The sequence below is a fragment of the Silurus meridionalis genome, chromosome 24, assembly GCF_014805685.1.
Source record: "Silurus meridionalis isolate SWU-2019-XX chromosome 24, ASM1480568v1, whole genome shotgun sequence".
In the NCBI taxonomy this organism is placed as follows: domain Eukaryota; kingdom Metazoa; phylum Chordata; class Actinopteri; order Siluriformes; family Siluridae; genus Silurus; species Silurus meridionalis.
In genome coordinates, this window is record NC_060907.1 from 1,823,329 (window position 1) to 1,848,554 (window position 25,226).

The 25,226-nt window shown below is 40.0% G+C and overlaps 3 protein-coding genes across 17 annotated transcripts in view; all 3 read left to right on the forward strand.

Annotated features, from left to right (window-relative positions):
• The window catches only part of LOC124378402 (CMRF35-like molecule 5), a 129,226-nt gene that overhangs the window by 77,594 nt on the left and 26,406 nt on the right, over positions 1–25,226 (forward strand). Inside the window, exons 1-6 of one of the 7 annotated variants that reach the window (XM_046838090.1) lie at positions 13,712–13,833; positions 16,607–16,921; positions 17,400–17,495; positions 17,622–17,660; positions 18,495–18,526; positions 18,619–18,867. In XM_046838090.1, coding sequence (XP_046694046.1) covers positions 13,800–13,833; positions 16,607–16,921; positions 17,400–17,495; positions 17,622–17,660; positions 18,495–18,526; positions 18,619–18,687 — 585 coding nt within the window. In that variant the 5' untranslated portion in view covers positions 13,712–13,799 and the 3' untranslated portion in view covers positions 18,688–18,867. Of the gene's footprint in view, positions 1–13,711; positions 13,834–16,606; positions 16,922–17,399; positions 17,496–17,621; positions 17,733–18,494; positions 18,527–18,618; positions 18,868–25,226 lie in introns of those variants that run through there. The other 6 variants (XM_046838087.1, XM_046838086.1, XM_046838088.1 and 3 more) reach the window with 6 other exon arrangements.
• LOC124378344 (polymeric immunoglobulin receptor-like) overlaps positions 1–25,226 on the forward strand; it is a 90,302-nt gene that overhangs the window by 48,242 nt on the left and 16,834 nt on the right. The gene's annotated exons all lie outside the window — the stretch shown is intronic.
• The window catches only part of LOC124378409 (CMRF35-like molecule 5), a 36,630-nt gene continuing 30,918 nt past the window's right edge, over positions 19,515–25,226 (forward strand). Inside the window, exon 1 of the mRNA XM_046838103.1 lies at positions 19,515–19,573. The gene's annotated coding sequence lies outside the window, so the exon portion shown is untranslated. The remainder of the gene's footprint in view (positions 19,574–25,226) is intronic.

Sequence of the window (25,226 nt, forward strand, 5' to 3'; positions counted from 1 at the left end):
TTTACATAATTTTAGTCCAAATCCCATTATTTCCATGCTACTTGATTTTTAGGCCCTTCCCCCTAATTATTAGTCATCATGTGGTTTATTCCAAATCCCATTATTTCTGGTTCTTCCCGGTTCCTCCCTTTCCTATCGTCATTTCCCCCACGTGACCTTCCTTTTTCATATCCCATTATTTTCGGGCCTTTTTGGGGCTTTACTTTTTTAAAACTCACTCTATCTTCCTCATTCTGATCCCAGCACTTGCTGAAGCAACATCACTTGGTTCGCTCTTCAGTTCTTTTTGGATTATTTCTTATTTTCTTCTTCTTGATTATGCATATTTTTCTTAATTTTTTATTATAAGTCTTTTTCTCTTATTTTATTCCTATTCTTATAGTAAAATATACTTCCTTAAACCTTATTTTTATGCTCTTATGCGTTTTGTGCTATAACTGTGGTTATAGTTGATTATATTGCTGTGTGTTATATGCTCCCTTGTGCCTGGCTGTGCGCTAGTTAAGCACCTAGTGTGCTTAACTGGTTCTTCCTATTTATTTGCCACCAGGCTATCCATTGACCTTTGCACTGTTCCTTTTTCTCATGTTTTGTAGCTCGTTGTAAGACTACCAGGCGCAAGTCCTCAGTCCCAGGCCCTTACCCTAGGGCCTGTCTTCCTTCCTATCGCCACTTCCAGATCAGCCGCCTGCTTGATGATTTGGACAACTATTTGGTCAATCTACTGATGACCCTGTTCTTCCTGATACTTCCTCTTCTTCCCACACCTCTCCTTCTTCCATGGATGTGGGCACTCAGACTGACCCTGTGGTGATCTCCTCCGTTGATTCTCCCTCTGGGGGTCCTGACTCATCTGGTACTGATACTGCGCCTAATTCTGGGCCCTCTTCTCCCGTCCCTTTTCAATCTGGTCCTCCATCCTATTTTCCTACTTCTCCTCGCAGTCCTTCCCCTGGGCCTTCTTCACCTGCCAGTGTCATCATGATTGAGCCTGACCAAGTACCTTTTGTTGATCTCTCTCCTTTTGAGACTCCTTTCCCCTACAGGTTTCTTGAATCTTCTGGCTTTTATCTCTGCATCTGTAATTGCTTTCTCCTGAGTACCTGTCCTCACATGGATTACTCTGGGCACAATGAATAAACATGGTGGTCTTTTTCCTAAATAGTCTCTTGTTGTGGTTATTTGTATGCATGTAAGCAAGCAATTAAACTGGTCTTTAGCTTGGTTTTAAGGTTTATCCTGGTAAGCAAGTAAATTATTTAAGTCTTATACTACGTCCACTAAATAAGGTAATGAAACATTGATTGATAATAAGATGCTAACTAATAACTACTAATAAGTATATGATGACTGCTATGATGCCAATATAAAATTCCACACACCTCCCTCACCTTGTCACCAAAACGTTCAACATGCGCTTTCCCTCTAATAAACTCATTTCTAATCTTGTCCATCCTCATCACTCCCAACGAACATCTTAACATCTTCAGCTCTGCCACCTCCAGCTGCACCTCCTGTCTTTTACTCAATGCCACTGTCTTTAATCCATCCAACATCTCAGGTCTCACCACAGTCCTATAAACTTCTCTTTCACTCTCACAGATACTCTTCTATCACAAATCACTCCTGCTATCACCTTCTCCACCTCATTCACACACATGTACTGTCTTATTTAGAGGTGGGAAGTAACGAAGTACAAATACTTCGTTACTGTACTTAAGTAGATTTATTTGGTATCAGTATTTTACTCCACTATTTATTTTTCAGACAACTTTTTGCTTTTACTCATTAAATTTTTACACAAATATCTGTACTTTTTACTTCTTACATTTTCAAAACCGGCTCGTTACTTTTAATCCATTGATTTGGTGAAATGTTAATATTTTTATTTTTACTGCGCCGATTTCAGCTCACTAACCGATTTCCTGTCATTGCGTGTCTTTTTCAATCTACTAGTGCATAAAGTCCTGACTCTCACACACCACAAATGTAGACTAGTTTGTAGACGAAGCTAAGCATCAGCAGGCAGAAAGCAAAAAGAAGTAAAGCTAACATGGATGAGACAGAGGGAGTCAGTGATGTAAACATGACTGAGAACAGAGACTTTCCTGATCATCATCATCATCATCATCTTTTCACTGTTTGTGTTCTATATGTGGATGTTCAACCTGGACACATTCATTAGGTAACAACATTTTTAATTAGTTTTGTGCTATCAATTCAGCACACATTTCTGTTTATACCATAAAAAAATACATAAATAAATAACTAAATATGAAATGTGAAATTAAAACCTCCAGCAAACAATAGTTATTCTTAGTTATTTTAGATATAAAATAAATAAATAAACTCCACCGAAAAATATTTTTAATGAGTAAACTTTTGTTTTATTTCTGTGCCAAGTCTCAAATCAAACACCAAATCCGCCATGTTTCACACAATTTACCCTCTGGGTGGCGTTTTGTGGGTTTTTCCCTCATAATTGAGAAACGAACAAAAATTACTGTCTTTATTGATAGTACAGATAAATACATTGCATTATTCGAATCTGTAAAATGTCTATGATTTTATATATATGTATATATATATATATATATATATATATATATATATATATATATATATATATATATATATATATACAGTGTGTATACAGTGTGTAGTGTATATATACACAGTATATATACTGTATATATACAGTGAGGAAAATAAGTATTTGAACACCTGCTATTTTGCAAGTTCTCCCACTTAGAAATCATGGAGGGGTCTGAAATTGTCATCGTAGGTGCATGTCCACTGTGAGAGACATAATTAAAAAAAATAAAATCAAGAAATCACAATGTATGATTTTTAAACTATTTATTTGTATGATACAGCTGCAAATAAGTATTTGAACACCTGTCTATCAGCTAGAATTCTGACCCTCAAAGACCTGTTAGTCTGCCTTTAAAATGTCCACCTCCACTAAATTTATTATCCTAAATAAGATGCACCTGTTTGAGGTTGTTAGCTGCATAAAGACACCTGTCCACCCCATACAATTAGTAAGAATCCAACTACTAACATGGCCAAGACCAAAGAGCTGTCCAAAAACACTAGAGACAAAATTGTACACCTCCACAAGGCTGGAAAGGGCTACGGGGAAATTGCCAAGCAGCTTGGTGAAAAAAGGTCCACTGTTGGAGCAATCATTAGAAAATGGAAGAAGCTAAACATGACTGTCAATCTCCCTCGGACTGGGGCTCCATGCAAGATCTCACCTCGTGGGGTCTCAATGATCCTAAAGAAGGTGAGAAATCAGCCCAGAACTACACGGGACTAGCTGGTCAATGACCTGAAAAGAGCTGGGACCACCGTTTCCAAGGTTACTGTTGGTAATACACTAAGACGTCATGGTTTGAAATCATGCATGGCACGAAAGGTTCCCCTGCTTAAACCAGCACATGTCCAGGCCCGTCTTAGGTTTGCCAATGTCCATTTGGATGATCCACAGGAGTCATGGGAGATAGTCATGTGGTCAGATGAGACCAAAATAGAACACCATCCCTACTGTGAAGCATGGGGGTAGTAGCATCATGCTTTGGGGGTGTTTTTCTGCACATGGGACAGGGCGACTGCACTGTATTAAGGAGAGGATGACCGGGGCCATGTATTGCAAGATTTTGGGGAACAACCTCCTTCCCTCAGTTAGAGGATTGAAGATGGGTCGAGGCTGGGTCTTCCAACATGACAATGGCCCGAAGCACACAGCCAGAATAACCAAGGAGTGGCTCCGTAAGAAGCATATCAAGGTTCTGGCGTGGCCTAGCCAGTCTCCAGACCTAAACCCAATAGAGAATCTTTGGAGGGAGCTTAAACTCCGTGTTACTCAGCGACAGGCCAGAAACCTGACTGATCTAGAGAAGATCTGTGTGGAGGAGTGGGCCAAAATCCCTCCTGCAGTGTGTGCAAACCTGGTGAAAACATTTGACCTCTGTAATTGCAAACAAAGGCTACTGTATTAACTATTAACATTGACTTTCTCAGGTGTTCAAATACTTATTTGCAGCTGTATCATACAAATAAATAGTAAAAAAATCATACATTGTGATTTCTGGATTTTTTTTAGATTATGTCTCTCACAGTGGATATGCACCTACGATGACAATTTCAGACCCCTCCATGATTTCTAAGTGGGAGAACTTGCAAAATAGCAGGGTGTTCAAATACTTATTTTCCTCACTGTATCTATCTATCTATCTATCTATCTATCTATCTATCATCTATCTATCTATCTATCTATCTATCTATCTATCTATCTATCTATCTCTCTCTCTCTCTCTCTCTCTCTCTCTCTGACTCTCTCTCTATCTATCTATCTATCTATCTATCTATCTATCTATCTATCTATCTATCTATCTATCTATCTATCTAATCATAATATGATGTGAGGTCCAGTTACCAGTGTGACACTAAAACAGGTAGAAGTAATAACTCCTTTTTACTTAAGTACATGTCCAAGCCAAGACTTCTTTACTTTCACTTGAGTAAAAAGTATAATCAGTACTTCAACTTTTACCTGAGTATTTTAAAACATGAGTATCTGTACTTCTACTTAAGTAATGGATGTGTGTACTTTTGCCACCTCTGGTGTGAGTGTGTGTGTGAGTGTGTTCTAAGCCGAAAGCAACATCCACTTCTACTTTTAAGGTGGTGAGAGAAGCAAGCTTCAAACTCCTCAGGAAGAGAATGTGTCAAATGTTTTGGTAAGTTCCTGACAAAAACCTTGTTTCACTGTCTAGCATAAAGTGTCTAAAACATAAGTGGTTGCTGCAGTTTTTTCAAATATGATTACAAATATAAATGCTGAGAGACAGAAAGAGGAATTGCTTGATTGGATTGGAACTTTTACCCGAACATTTTAAAACATGAGTATCTGTACTTTTACTTAAGTAAAGGATGTGTGTATTTTTGCCACCTCTGGTCTTACTCCTACTGACTTTCATTCCCCTTCTCTCCAGCGTGTACCTCCACCTGTCCAGGCTCTTCTTAACCTGCTCCCTACTCTCACCACAAATCACAATATCATCCACAAACATCCTGTCTGACCTTGTCCGTCAACCTGTCTATCACCACTGCAAAAATGAAAGGGCTCAGGGCTGATCCTTGATGCAGTCCAACCTTCACCTTGAACCAGTCTGTCGTTCCTACATATTTCTCTGACACACCTGACTTCCTCATACAATACCACAACTCCTCTTTCCACCCTGTCGTACGCTTTCTTTAAATCCACAAATACACAATGCAATTCCTTCTGTCCTTCTCTATACTTCTCCATCAACATCCTCAAAGCAAATAATGCGTCTGTGGTGCTCTTCCTCAGCATAAAACAATGGTCACCTCACAGGTCTGCACATCTCCCTTATGCTTAAAGATTGGTACCAGCACACTCCTTCTCCATTCCTCAGGCATCCTCTCACCTTCTAGAATCTTGTTAAACAATCTTGTTAAAAACTCCACTGCCATCTCTCCTAAACATCTCCATGCTTCTACCGGTATGTCATCTGGTCCAACCGATTTTCCACTCTTCATCCTCTTAATCGCTCTCACTTCCTCCTTACTAATCCTATCCTTTTTTTTGGCTTTCGCCACATCCCTCTTCACCTGCTGCTGCATCTCCTTGTACTCCTGCATACTTTTCTCATCACTCTGTCAATCCCACTTCTGTTTTGCCAACCTCTTTCCCCTTATGCTCTCCTGCACTTCCTCATTCCACCATGTCTCTTTCTCTTCCTTTCTATTTCCAGTTGTCACACCAAGTACTTTTCTAGCTGCCTCCCTCATCACTTCTGCAGTGGTTACCCAATCATCCAGCACCTCTTCACCACCACCGAGCCTCTCTCTGACCTCTTCCCTGAACCTCACACTACACTCTTCCTCCTTCAGCTTACACCATCTTATTCTTCTTTCAGTCTTTACTCTTTTCCTCTTCTTCTTCACCTCCAAAACCATCCTACAGACCACCAGCCGATGCTGTCTAGCTACACTGTCGCCTGCCAACACCTTACAGTCTCCAATCTCCTTCAGGTTGCATCTCCTACATAGAACATAGTCCACCTGTGTGCACCTTCCTCCACTCTTATACGTCACCCTATGATCCTCCTTCTTCTTAAAATACGTGTTCACCACTGCCATTTTCATCCTTTTAGCAAAATCTACCATCATCTGCCCTTCCACATTCCTCTCCTTAAGGCCATACCTACCATCACCTCCTCATCACCTCTGTTCCCTTCACCTACATGCCCATTAAAGTCTGCCCAAATCACCAGTTATTCATTTCTAGGTACACCATCTACCACTTCATCTAATTCACTCCATCTTTCCTTCTCCTCCATCTCACAACCCACTTGTGGATCATAAACACTGATGGCATTTATCATCATCCCTTCAACTTCCAGCTTCACGTTCATCACCCTATCAGAAACTTTCTTCACCCTCACTACACTCTTACTGTACTCTTTCTTCAGAATCACCCCTACACCATTTCTCTTTCCATCCACACCATAATAGAACAGTTTATCCCCCACATTCGATGTTCCTGCTCATTCCCTTTCAACTTGGTCTCCTGAACACATAACATATCTACATTTCTCCTCTCCATCATACAGTGCCCTTCACAATTATTGGCACCCCTGTTTAAGATGTGGTCGTGGACTTCTAAAAATTCCCCTTTTTTTTAAAAACAACATAGAACCCAAATGCAAAAAAAGAAAAAAATCCAACCTTTCATTTAAGTACATAACTTTGGTGGTAAAAAAAATCATACATTTAGAAAAAAAAAAACTTGAAATCATGTGTCCCACAATTATTGGCACCCCTAACAATTCCTCTGAAAAATTTAATTGTTTTTTTTTTTTTTTATATATTTTTCTGTAGTTGCTAAGGTTGGTCAGGGTATCTAGGGACTTTTAATTAGTAATTCATGATTTCCTGTTTCCCTGGGGTATGAATATGACGTGACACAGAGGCCTAATTCTCTTACCCATTTGTCAACATGGCAAAGACAAGAGAACACACCATTCAAGTAAGGCAGATGTGTGTCGACCACCATAAGTCAGGCAATGGCTACAAGAAAATAGCCACTCGCCTTAACTTGCCGGTATCTACAGTCAGAGGAATCATTAAGAAGTTTAAAACAACTGGAACAGTGACAAACAAGGCTGGAAGAGGTCCCAAGTTTATCTTGCCACAACGCACAGTGAGGAGGATGGTAAGAGAAGTAAAAAAATTTCCCAAGCTCACCGTCACAGAATTGCATCAAAGAGTGGCATCTTGGGGTCACAGAGTCTCCAAAACAACCATTAGACGCTCTCTACATGCCAACAAGCTGTTTGGGAGGCATGCAAGGAAAAAGCCTTTCTCACTAACACTCACAAACGTAAACGCCTGGAGTTTGCTAAGCGGTACTGGGACTTCAACTGGGATCGTGTGCTTTGGTCAGATGAGACTAAGATTGAGCTTTTGGCAACAAACACTCTAAGTGGGTCTGGCGTAAAACAAAAGATGAGTATGCCGAAAGCACCTCATGCCCACCGTGAAGTATGGTGGAGGATCTGTGATGCTGTGGGCCTGTTTCTCTTCCAAAGGCCCTGGGAACCTTGTTAGGGTGCATGGCATTATGAACGCTTTGAAGTACCAGGATATTTTAAATAAAAACCTGATGGCCTCTGCCAGAAAGCTGAAGATGGGTCGTCATTGGGTCTTTCAGCAGGATAATGATCCAAAACATGTGGCAAAATCTACACAAAAGTGGTTCAGCAGTCACAAACTCAAGGTCCTCCCATGGCCATCTCAGTCCCCAGACCTCAACCCAATCGAAAACCTGTGGGGCGAGCTAAAGAGAAGAGTGCATAAGAGAGGACCCAGGACACTGGATGATCTAGAAAGATTGTGCAAAGAAGAATGGTCAAAATCCTCTCTGTGTTCTCCAATCTTGTGAAATGTTATAGGAGGAGATTAAGTGCTGTCTTGTTGGCAAAAGGAGGTTGTACAAAGTATTAACATCAGGGGTGCCAATAATTGTGGCACACTTGATTTCAAGTTTTTTTTTTTTTTTCTAAATGTGTGATTTTTTTTACCACCAAAGTCTTCTTCTTCTTCTTTCGGCTGCTCCCATTAGGGGTCGCCACAGCGGATCATCCGTCTCCATACCACCCTGTCCTCTACATCTGCCTCTTTCACACCAACTACCTGCATGTCTTCCTCACCACATCCATGAACCTCCTCTTGGCCTTCCTCTTTCCTCCTACCTGGTGGCTCCATCCTCAGCATTCTTCTACCAATATAATTCATGTCCCTCCTCTGCACATGTCCAAACCATCTCAATCTCGCCTCCTCACCTTGTCACCAAAACATCCTACATGCGCTGTCCTCTAATAAACTCATTTCTAATCTTATCCATCCTCGTCACTCCCAACGAAAACCTCAACATCTTCAGCTCTGCTACCTCCAGCTCCACCTCCTGTCTTTTACTCAATGCCACTGTCTCTAAACCATACAACATCGCAGGTCTCACCACAGTCCTATAAACTTTTCCTTTCAATTTTGCAGATACCCTACTATCACAAATCACTCCTGTCACTCTTCTCCACCCACTCCACCCTGCCTGCACTCTTTTCTTCACTTCTCTAACACACTCTCCATTACTTTGCACTGTTGACCCCAGGTACCTGAATTCCTCAACCTTCTGAAGCTCTTCTCCCTGCAACCGCACCACTCCACTGCCCTCCCTCTCATTCACACACATGTATTTTGTCTTACTCCTACTGAGTTTCATTCCCCTTCTCTCCAGCGCATATCTCCACCTCTCCAGGCTCTTCTCAACCTGCTCCCTACTCTCACAACAAATCACAATATCATCCGCAAACATCATAAGATAAGATAAGATAAACCTTTATTCGTCCCACAGTGGGGAAATTTCTATGTTACAGCAGCAAGACAAAGAAATAAAAATAGATGCAAATATATAAAAAAAGAATATACAAAAAATAAAAACAGAAAAATAAAAACGAATAATAATAATAATAATAACAAACTAAGAAATAAAACTAAATGCAAATATATGAAAAAGAATATACATATACTACAATAACAGTATATACACAGTATATACACATAGTCCAGGGAGACTCCTGTCTGACCTCGTCCGTCAACCTGTCCATCACCACTGCAAACAGGAAAGGGCTCAGGGCCGATCCTTGATGCAGTCCAACCTTCACTCTAAACCAGTCTGTCGTTCCTACTGCACACTTCACTGCCGTCACACTGTCCTCATACGTGTCCTGCACCACCCTCACATACTTCTCTGACACACCTGACTTTCTCATACAATACCACAACTCCTCTCTTGGCACCCTGTCGTACGCTTTCTCTAAATCCACAAATACACAATGCAATTCCTTCTGTCCTTCTCTATACTTCTCCATCAACATTGTCAAAGCAAATAAGCCATCTGTGGTGCTCTTCCTCGGCATGAAACCATACTGTTGCTCACAGATGGTCACCTCTTCTCTCAGCCTGGCTTCCACTACTCTTTCCCATAACTTCATGGTGTGACTGATCAACTTAATTCCCCTGTAGTTACTGCAGGTCTGCACATCTCCTTTATGCTTAAAGATCGGTACCAGCACACTTCTTCTCCATTCCTCAGGCATCCTCTCACCTTCCAAAATCCTGTTAAACAATCTGGTCAAAACTCCACTGCCATCTCTCCTAAACATCTCCACGCTTCTACCGGTATGTCATCTGGTCCAACCGACTTTCCACTCTTCATCCTCTTAATCGCTGCTCTCACTTCCTCCTTACTAATCCTATCTACATCCTGCTTCACCAACTCCACATCATCCAACCTTCTCTCTCTGATTTTCCTCATTCATCAGCTGCTCAAAATACTCCCTCCACCTTCTCAACACACTCTCCTCACTAGTCAACACATTTCCTCTCCATCCTTTACTGCTCTAACTTGCAGTACATCCTTTCCAGCTCGGTCCCTCTGCCTGGCCAATCGGTACAACTCCTTTTCTCCTTCCTTAGTGTCCAACCTCTCATACAGCTCCTCATATGCCTTTTCCTTGGCTTTCGCCACATCCTCTTAACCTGCTGCCGCATCTCCTTGTACTCCTGCCTACTTTTCTCATCACTCTGTCTATCCCACTTCTGTTTTGCCAACCTCTTTCTCCTTATGCTCTCCTGCACTTCCTCATTCCACCACCACGTCTCCTTGTCTTCCTTTCTATTTCCAGATGTCACACCAAGTACTTTTCTAGCTGCCTCCTCATCACTCCTGCAGTAGTTGCCCAATCATCCAACACCTCCTTAACACCACTGAGCCTCTCTCTGACCTCTTCCTGAACCTCACACTACACTCTTCCTCCTTCAGTTTCCACCATCTTATTCTTCTTTCAGTCCTCACTCTCCTCCTCTTCTTCTTCGCCTCCAAAACCATCCTACAGACCACCATCCTATGCTGTCTAGCTACACTGTCCCCTGCCAACACCTTACAGTCGCCAATCTCCTTCAGGTTGCATCTCCTGCATAGCACATAGTCCACCTGTGTGCACCTTCCTCCACTCTTATCGTCACCCTATGATCCTCCTTCTTCTTAAAATAAGTGTTCACCACTGCCATTTCCATCCTTTTAGCAAAATCTACCACCATCTGCCCTTCCACATTCCTCTCCTTAAAACCATACCTACCCATCACCTCCTCGTCACCTCTGTTCCCTTCACCTACATGCCCATTAAAGTCCGCCCCAATCACCAACCGTTCTTTCCTAGGTACACCATCTACCACTTCATCTAATTCACTCCAGAATCTTTCCTTCTCCTCCATCTCACAGCCAACTTGTGGAGCATAGGCACTGATGACATTTATCATCATCCTTCAACTTCCACCTTCACGATCATCACCCTATCAGAAACTCTCTTTACCTCCACTACACTCTTACTGTACTCTTCCTTCAGAATCACCCCTACACCATTTCTCTTTCCATCCACACCATGATAAAACAGTTTAAATCCACCTCCAATGATCCTGGCCTTACTCCCTTTTCACTTGGTCTCCTGAACACACAGCATTTCTCCTCTCCATCATATCAGCTACTTCTCTCCCTTTACCCGTCATAGTACCAACATTTAAAGTACCAACCCTAACCTCCACTCTCCTACACTGCTCCTTTCCCTGCCATCTCTGTAGACGTCTTCCTCCTCTCCTTTTCCTCCTTCGGCCAACAGTAGCCCAATTTACACCGGTACCCTGTTGGCTAACGATACCTGTGGCGGTCGTTGTTAACCCGGGCCTCGACCGATCCGGTATGAAATTCTCATTTGTGATCCGCATATTTGATTTGGCACATGTTTTACGCTGGATGCCCTTCCTAACGCAACCCTCCCCATTTACCCGGGCTTGGGACCGGCACTAAGAATGCACTGGCTTGTGCCTCCCTAATGGCTGGGTTCTTTTTTTTTTTTTTTTTTTACCACCAAAGTAATGTACTTAAATAAAAGGTTGGATTTTCTCTTTTTTTTGCATTTGGGTTCTATGTTGTTTAAAAAAAAGGAGAATTATTTGAAGTCCACGACCACATCTTAAACAGGGGTGCCAATAATTGTGGAGGGCACTGTATCAGCTATCTCTCTCCCTTTACCATCATAGTACCAACATATAAAGTACCAACCAGAACCTCTACTCTCCTCCACTTCTTTTCCTGCTGTCTCTGTAGACGTCTTCCTCCTCTTCATCTCCTCCTTCGGCCAACATTAGCCCAATTTACACCGGTACCCTGTTGGCTAACGATTCTTGATTTTTGATCATTGGTTGATCTGATGATGTTCACTCGCCTTCATTAGTGACATTCAAGATTCATCTACACAATTCATCAATTCAACACATTTACAAAAAGGTTTTATAGAAATTTTAGATGACAGATTCTGACAACTGGTTCAACCATTTTGCATTTAATGACTTGTACAATTAACTGATGCTGAGATGTTTTTGGGGGTTAAAACTATTCAGGTGAAACCAGTAGAATATATTTTGATCAACATGAACGTAAACAACTGATAATGTAGATGACATGAAGAACTGCGTAATTCATTATGGAGCTGGAACATGGGTGCTACACTGCAGGGGTCATTAGTCGGGTCTGTGGAAATGTAGAGTGGGAGTCCAGATGGATTCTTATGTGCTTATGTGGATTATGCTGTGCTGGAATTGGCGACCTGTGAAGACGACTTTGGATACATAAGTACATAAAAAAAAAAAAAAAAAAAACTCTGTTTCCACACTTCTGATAAAAAATTGTGCAGATGTAATGAGTAATAATAAAGGTATACTATGTAATATGTACATTGTAAGTATTATTGTACAGAGGTTATCAGTCAAATTCAATATTTAATCGCAACGAAATCGCACATTTCTCTCTGTTCTAACTGTACCATATATTAATACTTCCTGTTTTTAATACTTTAAGCAACATGGACATTGAGAAATATGGATGCAACATGTAGCACGAACACAAACAATTCTTGTAAATGTTGTAAAGTGATAATGACTGTTTAAATGACGTAAATCATCAGGACACCAAACGGAACCTTTGCTATGTTTCCACACGGACAGTTAATGAGGTGATACCCGGAGAAACTGCACCTGTTCAAGTGAAATCAAGAAGCTTTTATATATAATCATAGACATTTTACAGATTTGAATGATGTATTGTTTTTATCTGTACGATGAATAAAGACAGTCATTTAAGTTCGTTTCGCTGTTATGAGGGAAAAACCCACAAAACGCCACCCAGAGGGTAAATTGTGTAAAACATGGCGGATTTGGTGTTTGATTTTAAACTTGGCACAAAAATAAAACAAAAGTTTACTGATTACAAGTATTTTTCGGTGGAGTTTATTGATTTGTTTTATATCTTAGTAAAGAAAGGACGTCGTAAATTAGTGTATGTTTTTGCTAAAGGTTTTCATTTCGCCTCTTTTATATTCATTTATTTATTTAAGTATTTATATTTTTTATAAAAATGGTAAAAACACAAATGCGCGCTGAATTAATGGCTCGTTAATACAATTTGGTGCCGTTTAACACAATTTTGCAAAACTAATAAAAAATTTTGTTACCTAATAAATGTGTCCATGCTGAACATCCACATAGAGAACACAAGCAGAGAAAAGATGATGATGATCATGTGATCAGGAATGTCTCTGTTCTCAGTCATGTTTACATCACTGACTCCCTCTGTCTCATGCACGTTAACTTTACTTTTTGTTGCTTTCTGCCTGCTGATTCTTAGCTTCGTAAACTAGTCTACATTTGTGGTGTGAGAGTCAGGACTTTATGCACCAGTAGATTGAAAAAGACACACAATGACAGGAAATCGGTTGTTCGGCTGAAATCGGCGCAGTGAAAATAAAAATAAATCCATTGATTTGGTGAAATGTTAAAGTAACAAGCCCTAAAATGTAAGAAGTAAAAAGTACAGATATTTGTGTAAAAATGTAGAGTAAAAGTAAAAAGTTGTCTAAAAAATAAATAGTGGAGTAAAGTACTGATACCAAAAAAATCTACTGAAGTACAGTAACAAAATATTTGTTCGTTACTTCCCACCTCTGACTCACACACACACATACACACACACACACACACACACACACACACACACACAGTCGCACAGTTACAGACAGCGAAGAAGTGCAGGCTGCCCAACAGATTCTTTTTTTTACTATTGTCTAAAGTAGAGTTTCTGAGTCTTGAAGATTATGAAGATCATCCTCACCTTCTGTCTGATTATTGGTAAGAAAATAATCTTTAAATTACCAGTATCAGTTTTATAGTAAAACATCGTATTGATTGGAATCCAGCACAAAGTTTAGTGTTCAGATTTCGTTCAGAGAAGTAACCAACACTCAGGAACATAAAATGTACTTATTTTTTATTATTTATTTTACATTGAAGTGTTTCTGTATTTGTGAACCCTCTGAACAAATCATTAACAGGAGCTTGTGGCATCAGCAGCTTTGCCCACGTTATCCAGACTCATGCACGCACCCTAGAGAGTGTGTATCTGTATCTCAATATGAATTTCTTTGGTAATGAAATCACCAGTATAAAAGTAGTTATGGGAAAGGCAAAAATGCTAATCGAAATCTTTAGATCTTTAGTTCAACACGAAACATGACAACTTCAAGTATGATGAGAGCCAAAACCTAAAACACAGAATGAACGTGAAACTGAACAATAAAATTTCCAGCATGTCTCAACATGTCTCAAATTCTTTTTTAAAAAACAATGACCACATCTAAATGACAAACAATGCAATAACAGTCACTAATCGACAGATAAACTGCAAGCAGAGGTGGTAAAATACTTTGTAACTGTTCTAATTAGTTTTGTATAATATATATATATATATATATATATATATATATATATATATATATATATATATATATATATATATATATATATATATCAGGCTGTTAAAATTCTAATTCTTTTAAATGGCACAAAATTTTATTATTAATTCAGCCCACATTTCTGTTTTAACATTTTTATAAAAAATAAAATAAATAAATAAATAAATATAAAAGAGGCGAAATTAAAACCTTCAGCACAACATACATTTATCCACGACATCCTTTCTTCACTTAGATATAAAATAAATAAATAAACTCCACCGAAAAATATTTTTAATCAGCAAACATTTGTTTTATTTCTGCGCCAAGTCTCAAAAGAAACACCAAATCCACCATGATTCACACAATTTACCCTCTGGATGGCGTTTTGTGGGTTTTTCCCTCATAATGGAGAAGCAAACTTAAATTACTGTCTTTATTCATCTTTCGGCTTCTCCCGTTAGGGGTCGCCACAGCGGATCCTCCGCATGTTTAATTTGGCACAGGTTTTACGCTGGATGCCCTTCCTAACGCAACCCTCCCCAATTTATCCGGGCTTGGGACTGGCACTGAAAGTGGCTGGGGATGGTTCCCTGACCGGGAATCGAACCCGGGTCGCAACAGTGAGAGCGCTGCATCTTAGACCACTAGACCACCAGGGGACCTCACTGTCTGTCTTTATTCATCGTACAGATAAAAACAAAACATCATTCAAATCTGTAAAATGTCTAATTTTATTTGTATTCACTTATAATAACAACAAAACGCTATGATAAAAAATGGTATCACCTCATTAACTGTCCGTGTGGAAACATAGCAAAGGTTCCGTTGGTGTCCTGATGATTTACGTCATTTAAACCACCATTATTACTTTAAATCATTTACAAGAATTTTTGTCTTTATGATTCATGTTGCATCCATATTTCTCAATGTCCATGTTGCTTAAAGTATTAAAAACAGGAAGTATTCATATATGGTACATTTAGAACAGAGAGAAATGTGGGATTAAATATTGAATTTGATTAACAGACCTAATATTAATATGATGTGAGGTCCAGTTACCAGTCTGACACTAAAACAGGTAGAAGTAATAACTACTTTTTACTTAAGTACATGTCAGAAACTTCTTTACATTCACTTGAGTAAAAAAGTATAATCAGTACTTCAACTTTTCCCAGAGTATTTTAAAACATAAGTACCTGTACTTCTACTTAAGTAAATGTGTGTACTTTTGCCACCTCTGACTGCAAGTAAATCACCTTTCACCCTTCACCTTTCACAATCATGTTGCAGTGCACTCCCTTACCGCCAGGGTTTTTATTACACCTTGTGGTGAAAATTGGAACTACACCAAACACTACAGAGGCTCTCTTAGATTGATGCTGCCTCATAATTAGTGGAAGAACAGACAGACATTTAATGCATTAATGTTGCGTTAGTAAGGGCATCCAGCATAAAAACATGTGCCAAATCAAACATGCGGATGGTCCGCTGTGGCGCCCCCTAACGGGAGAAGCCGAAAGAAAGTTATACATCTTTTATATGTTTTTTTGAGATGGAAGTGTCACAGAGACTTTTTAACATTGGTTGAGGAGTTTCCTTGAATACATTTGAAGACGGTTATGTTTAAGATCATTCAAAGAAGGCAGTTAGACTGCACATCAGAAACGCCTGTTACAGGGTGTAAAGTTTACTATACAATAGGATATGATATAGGATATGGTATGGTATGGTATGGTATGGTATGGTATGGTATGGTATGGTATGGTATAGTTGACAGACTCCAGACTTTAGCTGTTTGCTGCTTCTTCTGAGCTTTTTATACATTGAATATTTTCCCTCATTACATAATATTATTCTCCAGCTCCTTGTATGGTCCTTGTTAGCTGATTATAAAAATATAAATCTTCGTGGACGACCTGTACAATACAATCTGATTATCATAAACCTGCTATGTGTACTGATAGTTAGCTTTTTGGTTGAGTATAATTTGCAGAAATTTAATTACTGAATACAACAAATCATGACAAGAAGCCATATAAGGGCCACCATGTAAAAATTGTGTCACATGAATTTGAACAATTCAGGTATAAATCCTATTTTCCATAAACATTTGGTCTTATCTAGCTCATATTGCTTTCCATAATTAAATACAGTTATTTTCTTTTCAGCTGGATCTGATGCTCTAACTACAGTAACTGGATACAAAGGAAGATCAGTTAAGATTAAATGCCGCTATGAACCTGGATATGAACATTTTGAAAAGCATCTGATTAGAGGTACCATGTGGCATCCATACAAAGACATTCCTGTTCATTCTGGATCTCCTGCTAAAGACACCAGATTCTCTCTGTATGACAACAGAGCAACTAAAGTATTCACCGTCACCATCACTGATCTGAGAGCAGAGGATGCAAACACTTACTGGTGTGGGATCGAGCAACCAGGACTTTATCAATTCAAAGAGATTCAACTGGTGATTATGGGTGAGTGTTACACAGAGGAGACGAAAATAATCTGACACAATAATTCACTAATTATAAACACACTGTGATCAGGACTGTTTGCTAAATCACCATGTACAATGTTAAAATGTGTATTTGAGAATCATTTGCAGGAGTATACACACAAAGAACGTGTTCATGGTGTGGAAATATATTTCTTTGGCAAAACGTTTGTTCTCTTTTTCACTCTTAAATTTGTGTAAATGTCAAATCAAGTGGGATATGCCAATATGCTGCAGATAGGGTTGTATTTAGCTGCATGTAATGGGATTTTTCTTCATTTATTCATTTAAAGGTCTTCTAAAATGTTATGGTAAACTTTTGGGTGTGGCTAAATATCAATAAACTGTACCATGAAGCAATTATTAATGTGCACTTAAGAAAATCATCTATACTTTTATAAATCTGACCTGGAAAGGAGAACCTGTACTGTCCCCTGATGTGGTTTCTGTTCTCTCAGATGTTCCTCCCAGCAGTACTGTCTCACAGTCCACACGCACCACATACTCTGCTTCAACACATCCATCAGTGCATCCTGAGACTCCTCCAGCTACAGGTAAGAACATTTTCTCTTCTTCTTCTACACACCTCCACTACTGACTCCATATATTTCCTGTTACATCACAATGTTTAATGTGGTTTGAACATTTATGTTTGTGATGCCCCTTTATGTCCTGTACAGATGTTACAGGTTTATCTACCTACCTCCTGATCAGTGCAGGTGCAGTGGTGTTTGCTGTTGGTGTGATTATAGTAATGTTCTATTGCATGCACTGCAAAATAATTTTTCCAGGTAAAACCCACTTTAATGCATGTTTCTGATTCATTTATGTTGATTTTTTGTACTGGCTTTAACATGTGCTCCCTAACACCAGTAAAATACAGTAAACAGTTATCCACCTCTGAATCTTTAGTTAGTGATGTTATACAGAGAAAAGCCTGTATGTGATGCTGGAGTCACTGCATGTAGCTACAGACTGGATCAGAGAGACATCAGTTCGAGCTTCACTACTGAATATGATTCTGTTTTATTTTTAAAGACTGTGTGAAGCCGTGAGAGGACATTTTTTTCAAGTTGAGTCAAGTCAAGAAGTTTTATTGTCAATTAAACCATATATAGCTGACGCAGTACACAGTGAAATGAAACAACGTTTCTTCAGAACCCTGGTGCTACATTAAACAACAATCACAGAAACAGAAAACACAGGGCTCAGCTGCTTATAAACTGATTAAATGCCATTCCCATCAATATATTAATTTTATTTAATACAACTGTGTCATGTAATGCAATGGAAATTCAAGTGCAAAATTTATTAAAGAAAAAAATATTTGAAAGACAAAAGAGACAAAAGTGTACATGAAGTGTAGTGTTGGTGAACATGAACCACATCCAGAGAACTAAATTCGTGACAGTTAATGAGGTGCAGTGGATTGTGGGAAATGTAGTCTGTGTCTCTCAGTGTGATGCTGACAGTGATATGTGATTGTCTTCAATTTAAAGTGTTTTATATTTTGTATTAAAGCAAACTGTGGTGATGTTCTCATCTCCCTGCAGGCCCTGTAACAGAGACACAATCATCCAAAGAGGTACAAGACTATGGTTTGTTTCAGGTCATATTTTCACAAACACTTTACTTACAAACATTTGAATGATCATTATTATGTTTTTTTCATTTCAGACTAATCACGATTATGTAAATGATCACAATGTACTCGCCCTCCAAGCAAGAAAAACACAATTTACCTGAATCTGTCTACCAGAGTTTAGATCCAACCACTAACCAATCAGATTCACTCTACCAGACCCTGAACTCCACTAATAACAAATGAGATTCAGGATGATGTTGGTAATGTAAGAGGACTGGGAGAAAACGTCATAGTGATTATTATTTCCTCACTTTTTTTGTCTGGAAGGTTTTTGCTTTGCCTGTGCATCACGTTTCTAAAATATTTACATTTTCAGAAAAATCAAAATCAAAATAAATGCCTTTCTTTATTAAAATAAAGATTATTGACATCTGGGTATTATTTACAATGTTTTTATCAAAGTTTAAGAATTCATTCTTTGTGTTCATGACTAATTTTATTGGTCTACTTAGTGAATGCTGTTGAGTGTCCTGAAAGATGCTGTGAGTACCATGGATGTCAGGACAGCAAATATTCCTTAGTTCCTGAATTTCACCACCAGACAACAAGCAGCACTTTGTGGAAATTCTGGGACACACCAAGTCGAAGGTTGACCATCAAGCAATGTTAATGTTTTGAGTCTTCAGGAGTGCATGCACCTCACCAGTTTTCCACAATGTTAAACTGAGACACACCAGACAGAAGACAGCTGATGGTCAACTAGTGTGTATGTTCTGTGCTTGTGTGAGAGCAGGTGGCAGTAGCCTGTATTTGGCATTGAAACAGGGAAAGGGGAGGAGCCAGAACTGTACATATATAACAAAGCAGCATTTATGCCTGCCATGATCATTACCAACCAATCATTTGTAGTTTTTGTTTAACATTGCTTAATGGCCCACCATCGACTTGGTGTGGAAATCCTGAGACACACCAAGTCCCAGGCATGATGGAAAAGCAGTGGATGCAATGTGAGGGCATGCTGATCCACGACTATGCACGGGTTCTCAGGTCAGTGTCAAGGAAAGACGTGAGAGTACAGGGAAGGAAAGTGTCGACGGGAATACATAAATAATGAATTAAAGCTCTGCCTGGAAATTATTATATTACTGTAACATAAAAGTAACCTTAGCGGGTAAAGATGAGACCACGTGCTTCAAATTTCAAAAGACTTTAGTTTCAGTTTACAGGTATTGGTGAAATAATTAGTCAATTCATGGCTAGAGATTGAGTTGCTCCGGATTTGGGCATCTGTGAAATTCCACAAATAATTGCAATGCTTTATGTAAAGCTGTACAAGTTGTTTTGCTAATTTAACTTCACACTCTGCTCTTACTTATAGAATGCAAAAACGTTATATGCAACCTTATATAACACAACCCCTGTACAGTATGTTTCTATTGTATGCAGTGTTCACCCAAGTTTTGGTTTTGATTTACTTTGTCTTCTAGGGGGGTATGTGGGGGTCTTTATTCACATACTGTTACAGTAAACAGTGACAGGAAGCTGTTAATAATGTAAGCTGTATGCTGATAAAAACGACATTGTTCACTAACTTACCACCAAGCGAGAGGAAATAAAACACAATTAAGATTACAGTTCACGTTGCATTACACAACTCTAATGTTTAATAGTTTAGAATCAGACATATCATTATATCTTGAAAAGCATTTTTTGCAGCAGCAGCATTTTGCATTTTACACCAACACTTCCTGAGTGGTTTTCTGTCACAGGAAGTGGTAATAAATGTGACCACTTGTTCTTTTGCCCCCAAAATAGAAACACAGTAGAGTCATTAAGGTAGAGAGAATGAGGAAGTAGAAGAAGCATTTTATTAATTTGTTCTCAAGAAGGCATTTGTTGAGAGTGAACTTAGAATGAAGATCATTCTCCTTTTCACCTTCTCCCTGATTACCGGTGAGTAAACACACTTCAAAATGACCATCAGCATCAACATTAAAGCTTTGCAGTAATGGACATTAACAGCTTGATAGAAATTTTTGAGGCTTTATTAATGAAGTTTTAGGGGGCACTGAGACTTCCTAGTTTTCTTACATGAATGTCATGTATAAATGTACATGTTCAGCTGTATAGGATCATCTATGTACATAGTTTGTACCTGGCTCTTCTCTTACACTTATCACAATAAATACACTTAAATATTCCTGGATAGTTAATTAATTTCACTGTATTTCATTCTCCAGCTGGATCTGATGCTGTAACTACAGTAACTGGATACAGAGGAAGATCAGTTGAGATTAAATGTCTCTATGAACCTGGATATGAAGAATACAAGAAATATCTCTGCAGAGGTGAATGTACTGACTGGATACATGTTTTGGTTAATTCTGAATCTCCTGCTGAAGACACCAGATTCTCTCTGTATGACAACACAACAGCCAAAATCTTCACCATCACCATCACTGATCTGAGAGCAGAAGATAAAGACACTTACTGGTGTGGGATCGAGCGCACAGGGAGGGATATTTACACAGAGCTTCAGCTGCTGGTTGAAAGGGGTGAGTGTTACACAGTGGAAACTTAATTATCCCTCCCTGGATAGCTTCGTTAATGGAACAAGGGGTTGTTAGGATGTAATCACTCCAGAGGAGGTGATTAAGAGGAGAGTGTATACAGTTCATCTGGAAAATATTTACAGCCCTTTACTTTTCCACATTGTTATATTATACCTTTATTCCAAAAATTCCAATAAATTGTCTGTAGACCTCTGAGACAGGATTGAGTCGAGGCACAGATCAGGGGAAGGAAACAGAAAAATATCTTGCATCGAAGGTCCCAGTGAGCACAGTGACATCCATCATCCTTAAATGGAAGAATTTTGGAGCCACCAAGACTCTTCCTGGTGGTCCAAAGAAGGGCTTTAGTCAGGGAGGTGACCAAGAAACGATTTAAAAAACAACTTAAAAAAATGAATGATAAATGAAGCTCAATTTGTGGATTATAAATCTAGAAATTGTAAACTGAATGGAAAGAGAACCTGAATTGTAGCTTGTTTTCTGTTCTCTCAGATGATCCTGCCAACAGTACTGCCAGCAGTAGTGTGCTTTAGCTCTATCTTGAATTTACTCTCTTCTGGTAAGGTAGGATTCTAACTTTGTATATCTATTTAACTCAGTTGATTCTAGAGTGTTGGTCTGTGCTTATTAGCTTGGTCAGGTGATTAATCAAGAGTAGTTTCAGTCTCACTTGAGGTGTGAATTGTGGGCAGGGCTTACTCACTTATATTGAAGGCGTAACCAGCTCAATCTTCAGTGTGCTTTAGCTCTATCTTGAATTTACTCTCTTCTGGTAAAGTAGGATTCTAACTTTGTATATCTATTTAACTCAGTTGATTCTAGAGTGTTGGTCTCTGCTTATTAGCTTGGTCAGATGATTAATCAAGAGTAGTTTCAGTCTCACTTGAGGTGTGAATTGTGGGCAGGGCTTACTCACTTATATTGAAGGCGCGTAGTAGGTAGTCCCCACAAGTAGGTAACCCCCTTAAAGTCAGTAACTCTTAGTGTTATTTAGAAAGTCCTACTTATACTATTTCTTACTTTAAAAACACATTGATCTTAAACTGGGAGATTAGACATGTGCCTCAAACCCATCTCTGTAGTAATCTCTTACAGACACAGACGTTCCTATCCACAGAACAGATGTCACATCGTCAGTAACCTCATCTACCCTTCCCTGTTGTCTCAATTTTAAACAGCGGTGGTAGGTGGGCTCTGGAATTGTCAGTCTGCTGTAAGGAAAGCTGACTTCATCACAGGCTTGGCTTCCCACTACACATTTGACTTTCTGGCACTTACTGAGACCTGGATATCCCCACAGAACACTGCTACACCAGCTGCTCTGTCTTCTGCCTATGCTTTCTCTCATTCACCAAGAGAAATTGGCAGAGGTGGTGGTACAGGTCTACTTTTATCACGGAGATGGTGTTTCACACCTCTCCCTTTGTCTCATTTAACCATCTCTTCTTTTGAATTTCATGCAGTTTCAGTTACCTCTCCAATCAACCTTTTCATCATTGTCATCTACCGCCCTCCTGGTCCCCTTGGGACTTCCTAGAAGAGATGGACACGCCTCAGTACTTTCCTCTGACGGCACCCTCTGACAGTTCTTGGTGACTTCAACCTCCCATCCGACAAACTTCAGTCATCTTGCCTCTTGCCTTTTCTGAATACCTTCTCCTTGACATTTAACAGCTGCCCTCCAACACACAAGGGAGGAAATGTCCTGGACCTGGTTTTCACCCGTCCTACTCCAGCTACAGACATGACTGCCACTCCACTTCCAATCTCTGATCATCACCTGGTTTCCTTTTTAATCACTCTTCCTATTCAACCTAAAAATAATTTACATGTCTCTCTTATCCGTCCTAACCTTCACTCTATCTCCCTCCTCTGTAACTTCATGTACTCTTTCATCTCTTCCTGACCCGTCTCCTTTTCCTCTCTACCCTTAGACGTTGCTACGGACTCCTTCCTCTCATCTCTTTCCTCAACCATGGACCTCCTTTGTCCCTTGACTACAAGACCCAAGAAGACTTCTTGTCCCACACCGTGGCTGTCAGAAGTTTTGCGCAGTAATCGACGAGAACTCCGATCTGCAGAGAGGAAGTGGAAAAAATCACAGCTTGATGTAGACCTCTCATCTTACCGTGCACTCCTGACCAAATTTTCTTTGGAGGTGACTTCTGCCAAAACTGCCTTCTACAAGGAAAAGCTTGAGGCCTCTGCACAAGATCCTCGTAAGCTTCACAACATCTTCTCTTCTACTAAACCCCTGCTGCACCTGCTCCATCCTCCTGACTGCTAATGACTTTGCCTCCTTCTATGATGAGAAGATTAGGAAAATCTGCCAGACCTTCACTTCCTCTCCAACAATGATTACACAACACAGCCAACAATCCACTACGTCTCTGTCAAGCTTCTCAACCTTAACAGAAGATGAGATACTGCAAGTCATCCGATCCTGCAATCCCACCACCTGTCCTCTGGATCCAATCCTTCAACTACGCTCCAGACCATCACGCAAGATCTCCTGCCCTTCATCTCCACAATCATCAATGGGTCATTAACATCTGGCTATGTACCAACTACCTTCAAGCAAGCAAGGGTCATTCCTATCTTGAAGAAACCGCTCTGGATCCATCAGACATCAACAACTACAGACCGGTATCACTCCTTTCCTTTCTTTCTAAATCTCTGAACGCACTGTTTTTAACCAACTGTCTGTCTATCTCTCACAGAACAACCTCCACGATCCGAACCAGTCTGGGTTCAAAGCGGCACATTCCACAGAGACGGCCCTATTGGCTGTTTCTGAGAAACTACATGCTGCTCGGTCAGCCAAGCTGTCATCTGTACTTATCTTTCTGGACCTTTCAGCAGCATTTGACACAGTCAACCACAAGACACTTTTGTCAACCCTCAAGAGCCTTGGTATCTGCGGAACAGCATGGGAATGGTTTGCTTCCTACCTGGAAGGTCGCTCATACCAGGTAACATGGAGGGGATCCACATCTGCCCCATGCAGACTCACCACTGGTGTCCCACAAGGCTCGGTACTTGGTCCCTCCTTTTCTCCTCTATACCCACTCCATTGGTGAAGTCATATCCTCACATGGGTTTTCTTATCACTGCTATGCAGATGACACTCAACTCATCTTTTCTTTCCTCCATCAGATACCACAGCTTCCGCTCGGATCTCAGCATGCTTGTCAGACATATCTTTATGGATGAGGGCTCACCAACTTAAACTCAACCCCAGCAAAACAGAACTGCTGGTCATCCCAGGTGATTCATCTCCAGGTCAAGATCTACAAATAACACTTCATGACTCTCTGCTCTCCCTTCAGCCACTGCTCGTAACCTTGGGGTAACTATGGACAATGAACTGTCTTTTTCCCACATGTCGCTAATGTTGCTCGTTCTTGTCGATTTCTTCTATAACATCCGAAGGATTCGACCATTTCTGTCCATACAGGCTGCCCAGTTGCTTGTTCAGTCTCTTGTCATTTCAAGACTGGACTACTGCAACTCTCTGCTGGCAGGTCTTCCCCTGAACGCTATTCGTCCACTGCAAATTATCCAAAACGCAGCTGCACGACTTGTGTTCAATCAGCCCAAGTTTTCCCACACCACCCCACTGCTGCGCTCCTTCACTGGCTTCCAGTAGCTGCACGTATCAGATTCAAAACACTGATGCTTGCCTACAAGGCCAAAATGGACCAGCACCATCTTACCTCAGTGACCTCATCACATCTCGCACTGCACCACGCTGTCTGAGATCCTCCAGCACTGCTCGACTGGTACCACCTTCTCTCAGAATGAGAGGTAAGTACAATTCAAGGCTCTTCTCTGTTCTGGCACCGAGGTGGTGGAATGAACTTCCCCTAGATGTCCGTACAGCAGTCCCTGATTTTCTTTAAGTGACGACTGAAGACCTACCTCTTCCTGAAATACCTAAATTAGCACTTTTCAAGTTTGTAGAATTCGAGTTATATTTATATTGAGTTTGTATTCTTTCGTACCAGTGTAGATTTATTCACTACTAGAGATTTAAAGCACGTTTGTACGTCGCTCTGGATAAGGGCGTCTGCTAAATGCCGCAAATGTAAATGTAAATGTCTCACAGTCCACACACACACCACATA